Raw genomic sequence first — 23,040 nt, forward strand, 5'->3', positions numbered from 1 at the left:
TTAAATAGGCCGAGATATAGTTAATAATGATTGAAATTACCTGTTGACTATCCCGTTCACGATGGTGTAGTCACTTGCTTTCTTAAGTAGCGAGTCTAGTACTTCAACTGTTCCTTCATCAACTTTAATGATTAACAAGATCCAGTGATATCTGCAAGCGCACACGTTTGCATGTCTTAATTAAGCGGGCATATGTAAGCAAAAACATGTAGCTATAGCTAGTAGGGAAAAACAGAATTTGTAGTACAAGATAGTGTGACTCACTGGAAGTTGTAAGGAAGTAGTATATCTTCATTGTATTTGAGTTCCTTGAAGAACTGTAGCATGCTTTCCTCTACACATTTTGCGTGATATGGATCTAATTTCCATGTGTATTCATTAATGGTATTTGGGTCAACGAACCCAATGCCATAGCGTCCACCTTTTTTCATTTCATAAATCTTCATCCTGCATAATACCACAGAAAAGAATATAGTGAGGATAATTACAGGTAATGATTGATCAAAATGATCAGCTAGCTTGAGACTTAAATTACAGAAAGGAATCACTTACAGACAATAGCAACTGATGATAGATTTGTCGAGTGCGTCTTTATTGTATAGCTGAAAAAGTTCTGAATACTCAACGGTCACAGCTTTCTTATGGTAGTAATGCTCCTCGTTGACATTCACCATGAGGGACACTCGATTGGAAATCTTGGTAATGTCCATGTACCATTGATGCAATTCATACATTCTCGTTGGGAGCTTATTGACCTCCTCTGGCTCGACCAAAGGTTGGCCCCGGGCATATTTTCGTTTTATTTCCTCCTCTCTAGTCGAAGACATGGGCTCGATATCAAGGAGTTGTCCAACAGTGATCCCGATCGATTGAGCCTGCGCAATATGCTCCTCGGTTATTACCACATCGCCCACCCCAGGAACGTTAATAGTTTTCCCACAATAATATTGGGCGCGCCTACTCTCATGTGTTGTTGGCACAACAAGCGGGGGGATTGATTGCGCAGCCTGTTCTGCCAGCTGGGGAACGGTTTTACCGCTCCTTTTGCCAGCTGATTTGCTCGAGCTCGAGCTCGCCTCTTTCTGTAGACGTGCTCGATTTAACTTCCTGAGGTGGCGCTCATAGTCTGTGTCAACAGGCTTGGGAGCTGGTGGTTTAGCCATACGAATGAAGTGGTCAGTCTTTTCCACAGGCACTTTCTCCCTTGGCGGCGGTGGCGGTTTCGGTGCAAAATGGGCTACCACCTCGGCCTTCGATATGGCTACGTTTTCCTCCTCGGACTTGTCGTAAGGCCTCTGCGGAAGAGGCGCGAGGCTTGGACCATATTTAAATCGCTTGCCTCCGCCTGTACCTGCAGTACTACCTCGACTTGTACCGCTATGCACCATAGCTCAGGCGGCTCTTTTCCGTGATTGCTGAGGCGGCGAAGACGGCAGACGTGGCTGAGTTGGAGGAGGAGGAGTGGCCTGAAGCTGTGCCGGACTTGGAGGAGGAGTGGCCTGAAGCTGTGCCGGACTTGGAGGAGGAGTGGCCTGACGCTTTGCCGGACTTGGAGGAGGAGTGGCCTGAAGTTGTGCCGGACTTGGAGGAGGAGTGGCCTAACGCGTTGGTGGACTAGGAGGAGCGGGAGTCTGCTGACTCGGTGGCGGACTGCGACGAGGAGTCGGATGACGTGGTGTCGGTGGCCTTCGAAAGATGATGCAATCCTTTCTCCATAGGATGATACGATGGTTGGCCTCTCCTAGTGTGTGCTCATCGTCACCTCCAGGAATGTCAAGCTCTAGCCCTGAATATTGGTCCACCAACTCATCAACCAAGACACGAGCATAGCGCACTAGAATCGGGTTGCAATGGAAGGTTGCCTCAGGGGGATTTGTAAAAGCAAGGGCATCCGCCACCTTCATGGATATGTTCTTCATTTTGAAGTGTAGCTCGCAGTTAGTGTTCTCCATGATGTCATCCACTGGGTAGCTATCCAGCAATGCGTCGCCCGGGGCGGAACCCACGCTGCTTCTCGGCATGGACGGGACGGTGCTATCCATTGGTGGATCATCCGCTAGCTGCTGAGACCCCTTTTGCTGGCTAAGTGAGTCGATCTGCTCCTGCTGCCGCTGGAATTTGATTGCCAAGTCCGCGTGCGCTGATTCTAGGCCTTGAAGGCGTTCATAGTCTAGCTTCCTCTGCTCCTCCTCCATCTTCCTCTTCTTCTCCTCCGCAATCTTCTTTCTCGCACGGGTTCTGTAGTCGGCGTTCCAGTCCGAAAACCCCTCATACCATGGAATAGCGCCCATGCCTTGTGTTCTTCGTGGGTGTTCAGGATTTCCCAGTGCACGCGTAAGCTCATCGTTCCCTCTATTCGGCTCGAACAACCCAGATCGAGCCTCTTCTATTGCAACAAGTAGCTTATCTTTGGCTCCGTCCAGACATGCCTTCTTGGAAACTTTGCCTGTCTTCGGGTCCAACTTCCCCCCATGCGCATAGAACCAAGTCCTGCACCCGGGGGGCTAGCGCAATGTTTCTGGAGTGACACCTGCATCCATCATCTCTTTCTCAGACTTATCCCACTTAGGCAATCCCACTGCATAGCCACTTGGCCCAGCTTATGGAACTTATCCTTTTTTGCGGCATTGGCCTTGTTTATTCTCGACCGTTCCTTAGATAATTCCGAATCCTTGAATTTCACGAAATCGTCCCAATGAGCACTTTGGTTCTCTAGTGTTTCCTCGAATACTGGAGTCTTCCTTTCTCCGTTGACATACTTGGCCCATTCACGAATCTTGTGGTTCTTGAATGCAACCGCCATCTTCCTAAGAGCAGAGTCCTTGACTTTCTCCACATCTGCATTTGTGAAATGATCTAGTAGGGTGAAATGTTCCATGAGCGTTTCCCAAAGCAATTGTTTTTATCTGTCGTCGACAAAAGTAACTCCTGGACGTGGCTTTGATGGCTCTCTCCATTCTTGAAGGGAGATCGGGAGTTGGTCCTTCACAAGAACTCCGCACTGACGAACGAACTTGTTCGCAATCTTCTTAGGCGCGAATGGTTCACCATTAGGTCTGATTGCCTCGATATTGTACTTTACGCCCTCCTTCAACTTTTTGTTCAAGCCTCGTTTCATCCTGTTGCCTGAAGATTTGCTCGATCCGGATGGCTGAAAGAAGAAAGATCGACTCGTTAATATATCTTCAAGTCATATAAAACATGTGATGATCACCAGATGCCTGCTTATATAAATATATATACCTCGCCGGTCTTTGTTGTTTCAAGATCAACATTTTCTTCGTCATGTTCATAGTTCACGACTTCATCAATTCGGTCGTGGCGATCGAATATCATATCACCCTCCCCGGTGTTGTTTAGATATTCGGAGCCGTCATAATCTTCTTCATTCTGATCATCATCTTGCCTGCGTGGATTGCGTATGATATTGAACAGGGCCTCTTCTCCCTCTCTGCCGGTATTGTCCGCCATAGATTTTGTTTAACTAATCCAAGAAAATATATTCAAATTACAATGCATGGATGCAATCAATTAATAAGGAAAACTGAATCAATCATAGTACATAATAAGCATCATCGAATATAATCTCGAATACGTCGTCTCGAATAATAGATATAATCTCGAATACATCGTCTCGAATAATACATATAATCTCGAATACATAGTCTCGAATAATAGATTTAATCTCGAATACATCGTCTCGAATAATATATAATCTCGAATACATTTTCTCGAATATTATATATCGAGTACATCACTGGCTAGGTACCTAATAAAGATCGAATACTACAGAAGAATCTAGGACACTCGCGATTCCTGCGGCGCGGGCGGTGCACACCCAAAGAGAAGGAACCCTCACATGATCATAGCTGAAGTGAGATCCCTGAAGAAACTGCCAGGTATTGGAGAACCTGGCGCCCTCTAACGCAACCATGTAGCGATGGACGTGCTCGTCCTCCTCCCTGACACGGCGACGTACCACCTCCGGCGGGGCCGGCTCCCTCCGCACCGACACTGGCCCACGCGAATGCCACCAAACGAGATCAGGGTCGACGATGGGACCCGGGGCCGGGTTCCTCATCAAGCAGCGCGCCCCTCCAGGCAGCACCTCCCAGTGCCAGCCCAGCGGAGCCCAGTCCCGGACATGGGTCAGCCGGACGTCGTCGCGGACGGGTCGACGGCGAGGATGCGGGTCGGGCATCGTCGAGAACAAATACTAGCTATATGCCCGCAAAAAGTAACATTTTTTTAATGATTGGATTTTGATAACTAAAATTTCTAACATTTCTATATAACTAACATTCCTATAACATTTCTAACAATTCTATATATATAACTAACATTTGTATAACATTTCTAATATTTCTATAACTGAAAAAAAGAAAATTTTCTAACTTTTTTATTATTATTTTTATAACTAAAAAACAGAAAAAATTTCTAACAATTCTAACTATTTTATAACTATTTCTATAACTAAAAAACAGAAAAATTTCTAACAATTCTAACATTTCTAACAATGCTATATAACTAACTATTTCTATAACTAAAAAACAGAATTTTTTTTAACAATTCTAACATTTCTAACAATGCTATATAACTAACTATTTCTATAACTAAAAAAGAAAAATTTCTAACAATGCTATATGTGTGTGTGTGTATGGGTGTGTGTGTCTGTGTGTGCGCTCACCGGCGAGGCGAGAGGCGACGGGGGGCGATGGGGACGGCGACGGGCGCGACGACGACGGGGATGGCGACGACGGGGACAGGGACGGGGCGGCGACGACGGGGACGGGCCGGGGCGGCCGCGACGACGGTGACGGGGCGGCGATGACGTGGACGGGGACGACGCGGGACGGGCCGGGACGGCGCGGCGGTGACGACGGGGACGGGGACGACGTGGCGGCGACAACGGGGACGGGGGCGGCGACGAGGGTTATGGAGACGGGGGCGGCGGGCGACGGGGCAGAGGAGAAGAAGCAGAGGAGAAGAATTTTTGAAGTGTTTAGTTATATAGGATGGACCTTTAGTACCGGTTGGAGCCACCAACCGGTACTAAAGGCCTGTTTTGGCCAGGCCAAGCTGCGGGAACCGCACCTCTTTAGTGCCGGGTGGTGGCTCCAACCGGTACTAAAGGCCCCCCCTTTAGTACCGGTTGGTGCTACCACCCGGCACTAAAAAGGGTGCGCTGGCGCAGGTGCGGTGCGAAATGTTTAGTCCCACCTCGCTAGCCGAGGGGCGTCCGCACTGGTTTATAAGCCCCAGTGCGGTAGCTCCCTCGAGCTCCTCTCCAAAGCAGGCCTACTGGGCCTAAATGTTCTATGCTGTCCTGTGGGCCTACTGGGCCTTTGCGGGCCTGCATCCTCGCCCAACAATAGGTTGGGTTTCTAGTCGTATGCAGGCCGTGTGGCGCAGTAGATGGGCTTTTTTTCTTTTCCTTTTTGCTTTATTTTTTTGTTTGAGTTGTTTTTTTGCTGTATTTAGAGTTTCTTTGTGAATATTTTTGCTTTAGGTACAAAAAATTACAAACTTTCTGTTAGTACCGGTAGTTTACAAATTTGAATAGTTTAAATTTTGATTTATTTGAAATTTGTGTGAATCACTAGTTTGTGAATAACTTAACTTTGAGAATAGATTTTTCAGTGATTCTTTTTTCTTATGTTTAATATTAGTGTGTTTTATCATTATATTCAATTTGGTAATGCTTAGGTTATTTAAAAAATGAAATGCCTTTTGTAACGGATGAGTTTTCGTTCGAAACCCTGATACTTCGAAAGAGATTGTCCATTTAGTACACGAAGTGCATCCAGTTTTGGCGGTAACCCTCTCTACTTTTTTGCACATGCTATGTGGGTGAAATTATGATACCATGCCAACTTTCAACCTTTTCTGAGTTCATTTGAAATGCTTTTCAATTTCAGGGTCATTTAGCTTAAAAAATCAGTAAATGCATGAAAGAATTAGTTTGCACATAAAAATTCTTCGCGTTTCAAATGCCAAACACATAACTACCCTAACTATTAGAGAGATTCCCTCCTGGGTGTGAAACACAGAAGAAAGTGATGATAGTATAGTGAAGCCGATCACATCCCAGATCTTTGGGTGTGAAACTTTTTCTTCGCGTGTGTCCCTTTGCGCCGTAATCATGGAAAATCTTCATCATTTAACAGGATGCTCGGGTCAATATTCACTGTGAATGGAGCAATTTCATCAAACTTTTCATAATCTTCTGACATGTCTGTCTTGTCATCTACTCCCACGATGTTTCTCTTCCTAGAAAGAACTATGTGCCGCTTTGGCTCATCGTACGATGCATTCGCTTCCTTATCTTTTCTTTTTCTTGTCTTGGTAGACATGTTCTTCACATAGAAAACCTGTGCCACATCATTGGCTAGGACGAATGGTTCATCTGCATACGCAAGATTGTTGAGATCCACGGTTGTCATTCCGTACTGCGGGTCTTCCGTTACCCCGTCTCATGTCATATTGACCCATTTGCACCGAAACAAAGGGACCTTCAAACCACGTCGATAGTCAAGTTCCCATAGGTCCTGTATATAACCATAATATGTTTCCTTTCATGTCTTGGTTTCTGCATCAAAGCGGACACCACTGTTTTGGTTGGTGCTCTTCTTATCTTGGGCGATCGTGTAAAATGTATTACCATTTATCTCGTACCCTTTGAAAGTCATTATATTCGAATATGGTAATTGGGACAGCAAGTACAGGTCATCTTCAATAGAGGTGTCATGCATGGTATGTGTCTGCAACCAGCTGGCGAAACTCCTGGTTTGTTCACGTGTAATCCAGTCATCAGACCGCTCCGGGTGTTTGGAGCGTAGAAAATTCTTGTGTTCACCCATATACGGAGCCACCAAGGCGGAATTCTGTAGAACTGTGTAGTGTGCTTCAGTGAGAGAATGTCCGTCCATACATATTATTTGTTCCCCTCCTAGCGTGCCTTTTCCATCCAGTCTGCCCTTATGCCGCGATTCAGGAACACCAATCGTCTTAAGGTTAGGAATAAAGTCAATACAAAACTCAATGACCTCCTCATTTTCATGGCCCTTGGAGATGCTTCCTTCTGGCCTAGCACGGTTATGAACATATTTCTTTAAGACTCCCATGAACCTCTCAAAAGCGAACATATTGTGTAGAAATACAGGACCCAAAACGTTAATCTCTTCGCATAGGTGAACTAGGACGTGCGTCATGATGTTGAAGAAGGATGGTGGGAACACCAACTCGAAACTGACAAGACATTGCACCAAATCATTCTCTAACCTTGGTATGATTTCTATATCATTTACCTTCTGAGAGATTGCATTGAGAAATGCACATAGCTTCACAATGGCTAATCGAACGTTTTCCGGTAGAAGCCCCCTCAATGCAACCGGAAGCAGTTGCGTCATAATCACGTGGCAGTCATGAGACTTTAGGTTCTGGAACTTTTTCTCTGCCATGTTATTATTCCCTTTATATTCGACGAGAAGCCAGACGGTACCTTAATACTAAGCAGGCATTCAAAGAAGATTTCCTTCTCTTCTTTGGTAAGAGCGTAGCTTGCATGACCCTGATGTATGCCTTCTTTTCCGTGCATACGTTGCTGGTCCTCCCGTGCCTCAGGTGTATTTTTTGTCTTCCCATACACGTCCAAGAAGCCAAGCAGGGTCACACAAAGATTCTTCATCACATGCATCACGTCGATTGCGGAGCGGACCTCTAGGTCTTTCCAATAGGGCAGGTCCCAAAATATAGATTTCTTCTTCCACATGGGTGCGCGTTCGTCAGCGTCATTCAGAACAGGTTGTCCACCAAGACCCTTTCCAAAGACCACCTTCAAATCCTTGACCATATCATTTACATCAGCACCAGTACGGTGGCGAGGCTTCGTCCGGTGATCCGCCTCACCGGAGAAATGCTTGCCTTTCTTTCTTACGGGATGCCTGCTCGGAAGAAATCGACGATGTCCCAGGTACACATTCTTCTTACAATTAGCCAAATATATACTATCGGTATCGTCCAAACAGTGCGTGCATGCGCGGTATCACTTGTTTGTCTGTCCTGAAAGGTTACTGAGAGCAGGCCAATCATTGATGGTCACGAACAGCAACGCCTTTAGGTCAAATTCTTCCCCCATGTGCTCATCCCACGCACGTACACCTGTTCTATTCCACAGTTCTAAGAGTTCTTCAACTAATGGCCTTAGGTACACATCAATGTCGTTGCCGGGTTGCTTAGGGCCTTGGATGAGCACTGGCATCATAATGAACTTCCGCTTCATGCACAACCAAGGAGGAAGGTTATACAAATATAGAGTCACAGGCCAGGTGCTATGGTTGCTGCTCTGCTCCCCAAAAGGATTAATGCCATCTGCGCTTAGACCAAACCATACGTTCCTTGCGTCATCTGCAAACTCCTTCCCGTACATTCTTTCGATTTTTCTCCACTGCGACCCGTCAGCGGGTACTCTCAACTTTCCGTCTTTCTTACGGTCTTCTCTGTGCCATCGCATCGCCTTGGCATGCTCTTTGTTTGGAACAAACGTTTCAACCATGGTATTATAGGAGCATACCACATCACCTTGGCAGGAATCTTCTTCCTGGGGCGCTCGCCCTCGACATCACCAGGGTCATCGCGGCTGATCTTATAGCGCAATGCACCGCATACCGGGCAAGCGTTCAAATCCTCGTACTCACCGCGGTAGAGGATGCAATCATTAGGGCATGCATGTATCTTCTGCACTTCTAACCCTAGAGGGCAGACAACCTTTTTTGCTTGGTACGTACTCTCAGGCAATTCATTGTCCTTTGGAAGCATATCCTTTATCATTACCAGCAACTTTCCAAATCCCTTGTCAGATGCACCATTCTCTGTCTTCCATTGCAGCAATTCCAGTGTGGTGCCCAGCTTTTTCTTGTCACCTTTGCAATTCGGGTACAACAATTTTTTCTGGTCCTCTAACATGCGCTGCAACTTCTTCTTCTCCAAATCACTTGCACAGTTTCTCTTTGCATCGGCAATGGCCCGACCTAGATCATCACGGGCTCATCCGATGCCTCTTCTTCAGCTTCTTCCCGCATTGCCGGCTCAGCTTCTTCCCGCATTACCGGCTCAGCTTCTTCCCTCATTGTTGTATCATCGTATTCAGGGAACCCATGGCCAGGATAGCTGTCATCGTCCTCTTCTTCTTCATTGTCTTCCATCATAACCCTCTTTGTCCATGCTTGGTCCAAACATTATAGTGGGGCATGAAACCGGACTCAAACAGGTGGACGTGAATGGTTCTTGACGTAGAGTAATTGCGACCATTCTTACAGCCAGCACATGGACAATGCATAAAACCATCCGCTCGCTTGTTTGCCTCGGCCGCAAGCAGAAAAGTACGCACGCCATTGATGAACTCGGGAGAGCATCGGTCATCGTACATCCATTGCCGGCTCATCTTCAATACACAGCACCGAAAACATCAAATTAATACAATACATAAAGTTCATACATAAAGTTCATACATAAAGAGCATACAACACTTCAATGCAACAAACAAATAACTCTCTAGGTAAAGAATTTAAATGCAACAACAAATGCGATCAAGATCGCAACTAAGGAAACAATTGATCCAACAGCATAATGATACCAAGCCTCACTATGAATGGCATATTTTCTAATCTTTCAAATCTTCAAGCGCATTTTCTCCATCTTAATCTTGTGATCATCGACGACATCGGCAACATGCAACTCCAATTCCATCTTCTCCCCCTCAATTCTTTTCAATTTTTCCTTCAAATCCTCGTTTTCTCTTTCAACTAAATTTAACCTCTCGACAATAGGGTCGGTTAGAATTTCGGGTTCAACTACCTCCTACATACAAATATCTATGTCAACTTGATGGGCATAATTTGTCATAAACACGAAATGCAATGAATAGTTTTAAAAGAGAATATACCGCATCCGAATCATAACCCGGACGAGGGCCGACGGGGACGGATATCAAAACCATGGCACTATGCATAACAAACAACGTATGGGTAAGATAATTATACGAGTAACTATATCCCAATCACACAAACATCATTTTTTTATATAAAACTTCATGAACAAGAGGCTCACCACAAGGTGGTGCCGGCGACGGGACATTGCGAGCGATCGACGGTGGTTACGACGGAGATTTAGAAGGTACTAAGTAAACCACACCTACATATGCAAAACTAAGTGTTATTTTTGACCTCAAATTGCATATAAATCAAATACTAGCACATATATATAATTCCTCCCAAATTACTAAACTCAAAAATCAATCACTATATAAGGCATTGCACGAGCTAATCTAGCAATGAGAGATGAAAGGAAAGAGTTGCTAACCTTTGTGATCATTTGAATGGATGGGGGCCTTCAAATCTTGGGCAAAATGTGTGATGAGCTTGAGAGGAAGAGGAAAAAGAACAGAGAGGAGAGGGGAAAGGGGGAGAACAAAGCGAGCTCGGGTGGACGAAGGGTCTATGTAGGACGACCTTTAGTACCGATTCGTGATACGACCCGGTACTAAAGGTGCTGGAGGGGCCCCGGACTGACAACATCCTGCCACCACTCACTTTAGTACCGGTTCGTGGCACGAACCGGTGCTAAAGGTTCGCCACGAACCGGTACTAATGAGAGCGGCCCGGCTAGCAGTTGAAACCGGCACTAATGTACACATTAGTGCCGGCTCAAATTCAAACCGGCACTAATGTGCTTCACGTTTGACCCTTTTTCTACTAGTGTCTCACTCACTTTATGGCTAATTTTGGCAGAACACAACTTAGTGTTGTTTCGCTTGGCTCCAGTCCGAAGAACATTTGGACTTTTTGTTTTGACAAACTTCTCCCACTTTATATTCATGATTGTAATCCCTAAATTTTGAGTAACACGGATTATTTCGCAAAAAGGCCATCCATCTGGTGGTAGTCTGGTGGTGTCCCATTGAAGAATCATGCAAGGAATAGTATACGCCTGAGAGGATTATCATGTTTCAACCATTGCTAGAGCTCAAGAAAGGCTAAGTTTGAATATTACCAACATGATATTGATTCCTGTATCTTTGGCTATTTGTTTTTTTTTGACGGAAAGGCCTTCATGGCTAGCTTTATTAAACTCAAATAATGCTTACATCGTCTGCTAAAAATTTAGCAATAGTAACCGGAGGTGCATCCACCAATAGAGAAGGGGTGTTTATACGCCCCCACTCAGCTAGCTCATGAGCAACTACATTTGATTCATTATTACAGTGCTCAATCGTAACCTTCCCGAACTCTCGTAATAACTCTCTGCAATCATCTAAAACTGGAGCCGCCACCATAGAATGTCCCTCATTCGGATGTATAGCATCGACCACAATAGAATTATCCATCCTCACCAAGACATTATTGCACCCCATACTCTGAAGTAACTTTAAACCTTCAAATAGGGTCGCCGCTTCCGCATAGACGGCATCTGACACATGCTCAAGGCGAGAAGTAGAAGCAGCAATGAAATTACCTCTTTGGTATCTAACTATCGCCCCACATGACCCCGTATGCAGATCCTCAATAAAAGACGCACCAACGTTTAGAATTTGTTGCGCTGCCAAGACAATGAGCCATGTGTTCCTTCTAGGTGCAGTAGTTTGTTTCGCTGCCGCTCTGTGAAGTTAAGAACCAATGCATGGATGGCTAGCGCAGATCGCAATGGCGTCTGCACTTCCTCCCCTCTGACCTGCTGTCTACGCTACCACCATACGAATCAGCTCGATGTAGCTATCAACTCTCGAAGCTCTATCGAGTCGTCATAATTGTGTTGCGTCGATTGATCACACAAGAGAAATTCCAGCACACCGGAACCCGAGCGATCAACAGGCGACGCATCATGTACGACCCTCTCAATCCCAAGGGCAGCCCATACTGCCTTTGCTCTCACGCATTTAAATAAAAGCATGCTTGATATCTTCTGCTCCTGCTTTGCAAATTGAGCATTGCGAAGTACTACCAATGTGACGGTTTGCAAGAACAAAAAAACAGGGAATAGCATTATGTAGACATGTCCATAGGAAGATCTTAATTTTTCTCGGGAATCTTAGACTCCAAATTTTCCTCCATACCGGGTGTGGCCGGGAACCACCATGGCGACTTAGACTAGTGCTATCATTGTATGTAACCCCCCATTCTTTGTAGTAGGCTGACCGTACTGAGAAAATCCCGCTTTTTGTAGCTATTTGTTTTTGTAATGATCAGGTACTCAAGTTGACTATGGCTCTAAATATAAACGGAGTACTCAACAGGTGAGGGGTGTCCACCTCACCTGTTGCTGTCCCTGGTACGATGATGACCAGAGATAAGACTTGTGTGCCATGTGCCATAGACGCCGGCATGAATTAATTCAACTTTCTCAACAGTTCAATCTCGTAGAAAAGAAAACAGAAGAGCTAAGCATCCAATGCAATTATTGATTGCCCTTTTCAGATCAGCAGTTCCTAATTTCGGGTTTTAAATGAACATCAGACAAACACACGGTCCAGAACTTTCTCATTCCAAAGTTGGTGATTGACAGATTGAAAGACCTGCCTAGCTAGGGTCATCAGTTGCGCAGACTGACTTTTAGTCAGACAATCGTGCGTATTATTCATCTATGGGCGTTCATATGATTGAAAAGTACATAAACGTTAGGTCAAACCAAATGCATTCCCTGAAAAGTGTGTTAAAATGAGTGTGAACGTGTGAACCGCATGAACGAAAACTTGGCTCCGGCGCGACTCTAGCAGCCACCCTTGGGTGTCCAGATCTTGCCACTGGGGTACCTCCCCTTGCCATGGCCAGAGGCGTCGCCGGGCAAAGCTGTGGGGCTGTTTCTGTGGCGCAGTGGCGTTGTATATGGAGGAATTGGCTGCGAGCTATGACACAGCCACACAGGCTCTTCGGCCTTGGCGTGCGGTGAGGCTGGCTCTCTCTGAGGCAGACATGCTGGCATCGTTGGCTGTTGCTGGCGGCGGTGCAGAGGCGCAGAGGTGTGTGTGGCTTCGGCCCATGTGATGGGCAGGGGGCGCTCTTGGCAGCCGATTTATGTGGCCTTTGCCGCCAGATCCGCCCCCCATCCCCTAACTACACCACCGTCGGAGGAAGCCGATGGGCTGGTTTCGTCACGGCCAGGTCCGCGGTAGTGCGCGAGTGATGTCTGGGCAACATCGCATCCTCGCTACGCGCGGTGGGCTGCTCACTTCAGCGACTGGCGGGGCAGTGCGGCGCCTGCTCTGGGTGGTGGTTGTATAAATTATTTTGTTTGTAAATCTGAATATATTTACTACTAACGCTGGGGGATATATGCAAAGCCAGTAGTACCAAGGACACATGTGTCGTGGCAGTGTATATCAACGCCACTGGTATTTTAAATACCATGGACATGGGGATCATTGGCAACGCCACTAATAAGCGGTTACCAGCGGCGTCGACATGAAATGGTAACAGTACCACTGACGTTATATTATTGGCGTCCCGAAAGTGCGTCGGTAAACACTTTTTTCGAGCACCACTACTAGGTTTTTTCCTACTAGTGGAAGCAAATAGTGGGTGATGGGTCCGGGATTGCACTTAGCCATTTTATTTGCACACGGTTCAAATTTTACATCGTCTGTGATGTCTTCATCGCACACAGTTTGACACTAAGTTGTGCGATAGAAAGGGGGAAGGGCTTAATAGGTCTGATCTGCACATTTCTTTTAGAAAACAGGCACGAGGCGCTCCCTGCTTTAAATTAATATTGACAACATCGAAAAGTTTAGCATAGTTATAAGTTCTTACAAAACGCGCAACATAAAAGTAGGGGTACAAATCGCAAATCAACGGGAGCGCAGAATAAACTTGGGTCTAGTAAGACCAACTTAAGGATTCCTATGGGCAGCGTGAAGATGCTTGATCTTGGTAAAGATATTCGCTGATGTCTCACAGTGTTTCCTCTTCTCAAGAGGATGCCATTACTTAAAAACAGAGGCCATTAAGGAGTAGTTAGCATGACGAGATGGAATAGCTCCCTCGATGACAATGACAAGCTTGTTGCGAGTAGTCTAAAGAGCCCAAGCTAAAGCACTGAACACTCTCCTTTCTTCAGCACTTGAGACAAACCATCTTCGGTGGTACATGTGGTGCATGCATTGTTGTTTTTATTAAGCACTTGCACCCTGTTGGCTAGATAGCACGGTGCTATCTAGCCCACCCGGGTTCGAGTCACGTGACTCGTGGAGCTTAAAGTTTTTTTTATAAAAATATGTCAGCGAGGGCTAGTCCTAGATGGTTTCATTTTTTAGAACGGGGCGTCGACTCGTTGGCTTGGTAGCTGGGTTAGCTGCTGGCCTGCCCAGATCCAAGCCTCGACTCTAACACCCGGCGCTCGTGGAGTTTCTCCTATAAATAAAAGCCAACGAGGATTAACCTTTGGGTTGGTCTCATTTTCTTTATTAAGCACTTGCGCATGCATTTTTTCGTGCGAGGACATCCGGTGTTGGGGGGGTTGTCCTCGTGACTGCTACATAGGACCACGCAACTTGTGATCGTGTAGTGTTCCACCCCAGTAACCAAAATATAGACCTAGCATAAGAATATATATTTTCATCTGGCCATACGTAAGTATGGCCTAGAACTAGCCCAAAGCAAGAAGGAAGAAGCCACCGCCATGAATCATTGGTAGGTCTGGGGCAGTCGAGCATTTCCAGGACAACAAGTGGTCCTTTATCTTTGGTAATTTATATCTATGTGGGTCCACTTGGTGGATACATCCGTTTGGGTGGGGGAAATTTAGATGGAGACCTGAAAAAACGTTGGGTGGTTTGGTTGGTTTCCTCCACATGCATGCATGGCTAAAATGTACTCCCTCCGTTTCTAAATATAAATCTTTTAAGAGATTTCAAAATAAACTACATACGAATATATATAGACATATTTAGATTGTAGATTCACTCATTTTACTTCGTATGTAATTCATATTTAAATATTTAGAAAGACTTAAATTTAGAAACGGAGGAGTACTATATGTCTAACAGTGGTCGGAGCAGTCATTAATTTTTGCCTAATAATGCAAGTTTCAGAGAATGAAAATGATGTACACACGATGTTGCACGACGGCCAGCCGATAGTTTCTCTGCACCGTTAGATCCTTTAGGAACAAAAGTACAAATGGCTGAATGAAAAAATCGTGTGCATGTGGTCTAAAAAGTGTCGGCTGTATAACAGTGCTTTTCAGAGAATGTTGTTTGGTTTCATGCCTGGATGAGAAGCTTATAACATACTCCCTTCCTTTTAAAATATAAAACCTTTTAAACATTTCCACACGGGCTACATACAAATGTATATAGGCATATTTTTTAATGTATATTCATCCATTTTGCTTTATATGTAGTTCGCATTTGAATCTCTAAAGTCTTGATATTAGGAACGGAGGGGTATCCGGATAATAACAGTGTGGCGAATAAATTGGCGATTATGAAGGTGACAGTGCGTGCGCCTGAGACAGGCCATCCATTTCGTAGGCCTGGCTCCGGCTAATTACATGCTGAATGTGCTCGAGCCAGACAAGGGGAAAGGAGGCTTAGGGTGTCGGCAACCGACAAGGTCCAGGGTACGTCAGATTTCACCTCTTTTTTCTCATTATTTTTTTGCAAAAGCATCATATTTCCATCCCTCGGGTGACAACCAAATATGTGGCCGTTTTGTGCTAACTGCATGAGACCACCGCTTGGTGCTCCTTCCCTTAGCCATACTCTTAGGTTTTTTTTTGAAAAGGGGGGTTCGCCCCAGTCTCTGCATCAGAACTATGCATACAGCCATGATTATTAATAAGCAAAAGGTCCAACACTAGTCTCTAAGTCGCGACAAAAAACACAAAGGCTCACTAGGAGTAAAATAGTAATCGTAAAGCCACAACCGGCTTGCATAAAGAGATAGGAATACTAAATGCCTATTCTATTACATGACTGTCATTCAAACCGGTTGAAAATATCCCGTACTACCATCTCTTATCGGGTAGATCCAGTAACCAAACGCTCGCTGACCTCCGTCGGAGTGAGTAGCGACCATATACGGATCAACGCAGTGGCTCGGAAGACAACCTGTAAAAAATGAATATTTGTTGTTCTGTTAAAGACCAAATCATTTTTGCAGTTCCAAACTGCCCATAATAAAGCACACACTCCTACACGAATGTGTCTCGCTGTGCCAACACCTATCCCATCAAGCCACGTTCCAAATAACATGGTGATGAAATTCAAAGGAGTAATGTTAAATGCTATGTGAACCGTCTGCCACATAATTTTTGCCAGAGGGCAATCAAGAAAGAGGTGTTTGATTGATTTATGTTAGTCACAAAAGCTACATCTCGTAGAACCTGTCCAATTGCATTTTGCCATACTCTTAGCTGCTAACGGAAAAGCTAGTATGATCAGCTGGGTCAACATGCCATAGCTAATTACGTACAACCCGTCTCAAACCAACCTGCACAAGTTTCATATGTAACCTGTGCTCCTAATGTGCCACGCAGGTATATAACCAAAAGAGTTGCTGGTAATGGCCAAGCACGATCCAGGCCAGGCAGGATGGCATGAGGAGACGAACCAAACTAGCGCTAATCCCTGATGCCTCTCAAGCCTACCGAACTCATTAGGTCATATGTGATCACTACTTCTTGAATATATGGTCACTAGAGGTATATCACTAAGAGACTTGGAATGAACTATATTCATCCTCTCGGAATTGCTTATATGCGGGTGCTTCGTCAGCGCACCGTGATGTATATATCAGATTGTGCAGCTGCAGTTATCTCCAATTTTACCACATTCGCCACTTCTAGCCAGTGTGATTCACTATCATGCATTTTAGGGTAGATTTATATCTTTACTGCGTCATATGCTCACATGATATGATGGTACACATATGGACCATGGACAATGTTATAATTGTGTGCACCCCCACCTCTGGGTTCGGTCCTAGTTACAACACAGCCGACATACTTAATTTGCATGAAGTTTTAGAAGAGAGCTCAGATGGCTTAGCACCTATGCAAAACGTACAAAAGATCATCCCACAATTTAGATGTGTATTTCTTGCCTTGTAGAAAAAAATAGAATGAATGAAATTATACTGCAATACATGTTGTTCAACCATCTGACGTTAACTTATGTATGATGAGTCCACTGAGGTGATTTGCTCTGCTGTATCTAAAATTCTTTGATTTTGGTAAATTAATTTTTGTATTACTCAAAGATCACGGGTTACAATGATGTCTGATAATGTCTAAGACTCCATCTAGTCCAGATCCAAGCCAAATATCAGTTCGGCCTTGTGATTTTCCAAAGTTTGCAATCAAATGATTGGCATTATTTTGGAATCGACGGATATGTGTAATACAAGAACTACGTTTCCTCCATACTTCCTTCAATTCTTTGATCAGAAAATCAATTATATAATCAAAATATAACATATATAATAAGCCCTCGAATGGAGCTGCTCCCGCGCCGTCTCTTGCGCCGACATCCTGGCCTTCGCAGCGCACGACAACATCACCCTTACGGGCAACGTTGTCTACTCTGTCCTAGCCGGCCGCCACAACGGGAGGGTCTCCATCGAGAAGGACGCCCTCGATAACCTGCCCCCGCCCATGTTCACCGCGCAGCAGCTCATCGACCGGTTCAAGAACAGGACCATCACCACCGAGGAGATGGTCCTCCTCTCCGGCGCCCACACCGCCGGCCGCTCCTTCAGCTCGTCCTTCATCCGCCGCATTTGGAACGGCAACACAACCATAGTACGTCCCTCTAGTGAGACCCTATGGCTAGGGGTGGATTAACGAGTTGCTTGGCTCGTTAAGCTCATGCTCGTTAAGCTTGTTCTTGTCAAGGCTCGGTTTGTTAAGCTCGTTAAGATTAACGAGCAGAAAACCATGGTCAGCTCGGTTCATTTGAAGCTCGTCAAGCTCGTGAGCGCTCGTTAACAGATTCTGATGTGTTATGACCTGCATGATGAGTGTGTAGATGTGGTTTTTAAGAAGTAAGATGGTGACTGCCAAAGTTAATGCACTAGTTTGTTGCCTCCTACGAAAACTTTATCATGTAAGTTGAAAATGTGTGTTGTGTTGTTACTAACGAGCTAGTCGTTAAACTTAACGAGCTGAAATCGATGATTGGCTTTGTTCATTAAGAAGTGAGTCACGAGTTTAACGAGCCAAACTATCGAGCACTCATTAAGCTCGCGAGCAACCAGCTTTTCGTCCAGCCCTTCCTATGGCCCTGTTTGATTGGGCTTTTGCATGCTTTTGCAGATTTTTCATTTTGGCCAAAAAGCGATAAAAGCTTCTAAATAGATGCTCTTCCAGCTTTTATGGCTTTTGAAGCTAAATATTAGCTCAAACAAACACGGCATATATGAGTTTACGTTGGCATGAAACTTACGTACGTGTGTTGAATTATCATCTACCAGGTGGATGCAGGGCTGAGCCCGTCGTACGCGGCGCAGCTGCGGGTGCTGTGCCCGTTGAACACGTCGCAGGCGACGGCGCCGATCGACCCGGGCTCGCCCAACATGCTGGACAACAACTACTATAAGCTGCTGCCGCGCGGCATGGGGCTCTTCTTCTCCGACAACCAGCTGCGGGTCGACGGCAACCTCAACGTGCTGGTGAACCGATTCGCGGCCAACGAGACCCTGTGGAAGGAGCGCTTCGCGGCGGCCATGGTGAAGATGGGCCGCATCCATGTGCAGACCGGGAGCTGCGGCCAGGTGCGCCTCAACTGCAACGTCGTCAACCCGACGTTGTCGTCGGTCTGCCTGGCGGACTCCGTCGAAGAGGATGGACTCGTCGCCAAGAGCTAGCCGCGAGAATGACGCACACACTTGGCGCACCGATCGAGTCAGCATGGTGTTCACCCTCTTTTTCCTCAGATTTGCTATAATAAGTTTTTTTACTCATTGTCGCCTATGTCAGCATGCATGTGTGCGGGTTTTTTTTAGGGTGGTTTTGTTACAAACTGGAGTACTTGCGGAGGGGCCAAGTTATTTTTCTGAAAAACACATCCCATATATTAATCTATACCAATAAAAAAAGACTTAAAGAAGCAGATCCAATTAATCCCGGCCATCAAATCATGTCAATTCAACGACCTAGACTCCTTCAATATCGAGCGCTTAACACGATTAGCGTGCAGTTAATTTCATGCCAAATATAGTGCTAATCACATAATAGCATGCAAATAATATCCGTACTTATTATCCGCATGCACTTAATATAATTCCAAATTAACGTGCATTGCACATATCTATTGGCTAGTTAAATTAAAATATTTATACAATCATTCATTACAAATTTAGCCACACAGGGCGGAACATTGTTAAGAAGCACACCATCAGACCTATTATCAAAGCTGAACTTCACAATCTCGTGCGCCATACTATTAGCCCTTTTGTTAATCTTGGATATCTTGCAATTTATCATCAACTTGGATAAACTCAGTCCTTCTATCCTTAGATCAGCTAGAGGAGACCTGTCTAGAAGATCATTTTCAAAAAAAGAAGCCACAAAAGAGCAATCAGTTTCTCCCATGATGGACTTCTGGAGAGTTATACCAATGTATAACCCCGCAAGCGTCGCTCTAAGTTTCACTTCATCCGCGCTATTGCACACACCAATATAATGTCAGGACAAAATGATAACTTCTCAAGCATGGTTCTTGGCCACCACGCCCACACTCGTAGCTCTTATAGCCTCCACAAAACCAAGTTTGTTTTCTCGCCCTGAATTCAAGCATGAATACCAGCGATGTTGCTCAGCTGTTTGGTCAATGGTATAAATATGGTCCATCTAAAAAAACAAGTTTGTTTTGTCGCCAACCGGAATGAAACTCTACGCCTTCGTTGATTGTTCCCGTTTGAATTGAACAACTCTCTTATACTCTTTCCGTTCCACTGTAGAATTTGTCAAGTACGAGGTCAACACCATGAAATATTGACCGAGTGTTATTTTGTCACATGCGTGGTAATTTGCAATTATAATTAACCAGACTCTCCACCTAAGAGCAATTTTAGAAGATTCGCTATATCGGCCCGATCACTACATAAACTGTTAATACTGCAATTTTGGCTGAAAAGGCCACTCTAGAAGAACCGTCATCCTGCCCTCGGTTGCCATAAATTTTAGAGCGCCCTCCATATACGAAACGTAAGACTCCATATTTGATAGTTGTGTGGGGTATTTGGAGCGCACTCCATCCGAAAATCGGATTGACGTGAAGGACATTTCACCTTCCCACCGCTCTTCCAGCCAGCCCCACCGTTTCCCTTCCCTGGTCATAGCGTCGTTGCTCACCTCTTTGTGCCGCCCCTGGTCCTCGCCGATGCCAGCATGGTCGCCTCCGATCTCATTGTTTTGGAGTCAGATCCGACGACTTGAATGGTCATGTATCCTGCACCTGTGACGGCCAACCTCGATCATGCTGGCGAAGAGTCCCGACCGGGCATGGATATGCCATCGCGGGAGGTCATCCGCCTCCCCCCACCCCCTCCCCCCTGTCAGGGCTGCAATTGTCCTCGGCCAAGGAACCGGAGAAGAAGAAACAAAAGGGAGGCATTCGTGCCCTTGCCCCTCCTCGCTTACTCCCTTCGGCCGGCAAAAGCAAGTCGGCCTCAAGTCATGTGCCAGATCAACAAGGGTTATGAGGTAAAAAAAGGCACATTTGCCTTGTATTATTAGGTTTGTTCGATGGAAATGGGGTGACATGTAAAATTCTTGGCAGATGTGTGATGTTTGTGATAATTTTTATAATTTGGGGGAATCGACCCCCAACGATAAATTATTTCTCATTAGTGTGATTGGTGATTCTGTGACGAACGATGGCAATCTCAAGACAAAATCATTGTCACTTTTAGAATATCAGGTTGTCAACGATATGGAATTTGATCAATTTGATGCCACAGGCTCCTCAAAGAAAGAAGGCAGGCGTCTTCTCCATGCAAGTGGGTGTCAGAGGCGACTTTTAGAAGGGATGGCGTCCGTCTCCGTCTCGGGCTCTGGCCATGGCGCTGGCGCCGCGCTGGTGGACGCCGCCGTCTCCGTCCCGTGCTCCAGGGCCGCACCGGAGCCCGCTTCCCCGCCGCCTCGCCGGTCCTCCCCGCTCCGACGACTCCTGGCGTGCCCCCCGTCCCGCGGCCCTCTCCGCCCGCCCCGGATGCGTCGCCGCACTTCCGTTGGGCGGACTGCGCCGACGAGCCTCCCTTCCCACCCCCCCCGGCCGTCGCCTCCCCTCCCCCGGCCCCCTTGCCCCGTTGCGCTGCGCGACCCTGCTGGGCCGGTAACCTAGCCCCCCGCGTGCGGGGCTCGGTCGCCGGCTCGCGGCCGCCGCATGCGCAGGCCTCGCCCTCGAGCTCGTCTCGGGCGTCCGGGCCGCAAGGAGCGCCCTTGGGGGCTGGTGGGACTCGGCGCCGGCGCCTCCGGTCTTGGGGAGTGGTCGGCCGTTCGGATCGGGGCGGCGCAGGCTCATCCTGGCGTCGTCTGGCCGCCGGCGGTCCGCCGGAGCTGTCCTCGCTGTTGTCCTCTCTCCTGCCTTCCGCGGCCCCGCCCATCCGTTCGAAGCCGTTCCGCCCCTTCATTGCCTCGTTTGGATCCTCCGCACTGTGCCTCCGCGTTGGTTTCTCCCGTCTGTGTGAGCCCCCGCCCCCCTCCTCGGTCTCGCAGGCGGCGGCGCTGGACGGCGCCGAGCCCCAGGGGGAAACCCTACGGGTCGTTCCTGCCGCCCGCCTGCTGGGCTGTGGCCCGCTGGGCCTAGGCATCCTTGGCCGTGCACCGGCCAAACCGGCCTCCCCCTCCCTTGGGCCCGCGCGCCCACAATTGGGCTGGCGGCCCCTGCCCGGGCCTGGGCCGTGCCCTAGGCCTGCTCCCCCGGTGCGTTCAATCTGGATCCCAGGAGGTCGCCCGTGCACCTCATTCCCCCCCGCCGCCGCTTCGTCGGTTCCTTCCCGCCCCGACTACGCCGCCTCGTCGGTCGGTGCTCGCCCCGACCCCGCCCCTCCCTCGAGCTCCCCGGCAGCCGCCCCTCCCCCATCCTCCGCGTCTCTCCCTCCCGCTCTGTGCCCAGCCATGCCACGCGACTGGGAGGACAGGGCACCTCGCCCCAAGCGTCGCTCGGACGACCGCCGGGATCCCCCTCGTCCCTCCCCCGACGCCATCCGCCGCGAGCTCCGTGAGCTTCGCGAAGGGCGCCGGGACAACCGCCGTTCCCCCGCCCGCCGTGAGCCACGGGGGCGCTCCCGCTCCCCTCGCCCTGCCGCATCGGGGGACTGGCGTCGTTGCCGTTCACCCTCCCCACCTCCGCATCGGGGCCATAGCCCCTCTCCGTCTCGCGCGGCGCGCCCCCCGCTCGTCCCCCCGTGTCCAAGCCCCGGCAGTCGCGCCGGCCTCCCGGAAATACGTTCCTCCCCACGCCGCTGGCCCTTCGGCTTCTGCCCCGGCCGCTAACTCGGGCGGAGCTCCTGCTCGCGGCCGCCAAGGCCCGGCCAAGAAAAAGAAGCATCGCGGCCAGGGCCGGGCCAACCCGGTTGCCCCTTCGTCCTCGGCCCCGGGCACCTCCATTGCCCCGGGTCCCGTCTCCAACCTCCCCCGCCCCCCGTGCTTCAACTGCGGGGTGCCGGGACACTCGCAAGTCAACTGCGTCAACCCTCAGTGCTTCTACATTTGCTCGGATCCTGGTCATCCTGCTCCCCTGTGCCCTGACCGTCCGGTGACGTCGGAGCTCATGATGTACGGCCACGGCATCGAGCGGCTTGGGTTCTTCCATCTTGAGGTCCCGGATCTCCCCCCACCCAGTCCCTCCCTTCAGGCGATTGTTACGGTGGTCGACGGGGTAGCCTCCCCAGAGATGATCGAGGCCGAGCTCAACCACCTCTACCGTCGCCAGTGGGACTGGGTGGTCACTCCCACTGCTGGTCACATCTTCACCGTCATCTTCCCCAACACCATCAGCTATGGCTACGCCACTCGTAGTGGCCAAATCACCCTCGCCCTGAA

The 23,040-nt window shown here is 47.8% G+C and overlaps 1 protein-coding gene across 1 annotated transcript; it reads left to right on the forward strand.

Moving 5' to 3' along the window:
• The first annotated feature begins 16,517 nt into the window (after positions 1-16,517).
• On the forward strand, positions 16,518-18,857 carry LOC119333070 (peroxidase 1-like). The gene is made up of 3 exons (XM_037606098.1): positions 16,518-16,530; positions 17,480-17,793; positions 18,465-18,857. The coding sequence occupies exons 1-3, from the start codon at positions 16,518-16,520 to the stop codon at positions 18,855-18,857; spliced, it is 720 nt and encodes a 239-aa protein (XP_037461995.1).
• Positions 18,858-23,040: the final 4,183 nt, after the last annotated feature.

The sequence above is a fragment of the Triticum dicoccoides genome, chromosome 7A (genome assembly GCF_002162155.2).
Source record: "Triticum dicoccoides isolate Atlit2015 ecotype Zavitan chromosome 7A, WEW_v2.0, whole genome shotgun sequence".
In the NCBI taxonomy this organism is placed as follows: domain Eukaryota; kingdom Viridiplantae; phylum Streptophyta; class Magnoliopsida; order Poales; family Poaceae; genus Triticum; species Triticum dicoccoides.

What these genes read in the sequence shown, in the direction of transcription:
- LOC119333070 (XM_037606098.1), top strand. An exon ending in GGAACGGCAACACAACCATA is followed by an intron (nt 17,794 to 18,464) that starts GTACGTCCCTCT and finishes ATCATCTACCAG; the next exon opens with GTGGATGCAGGGCTGAGCCC.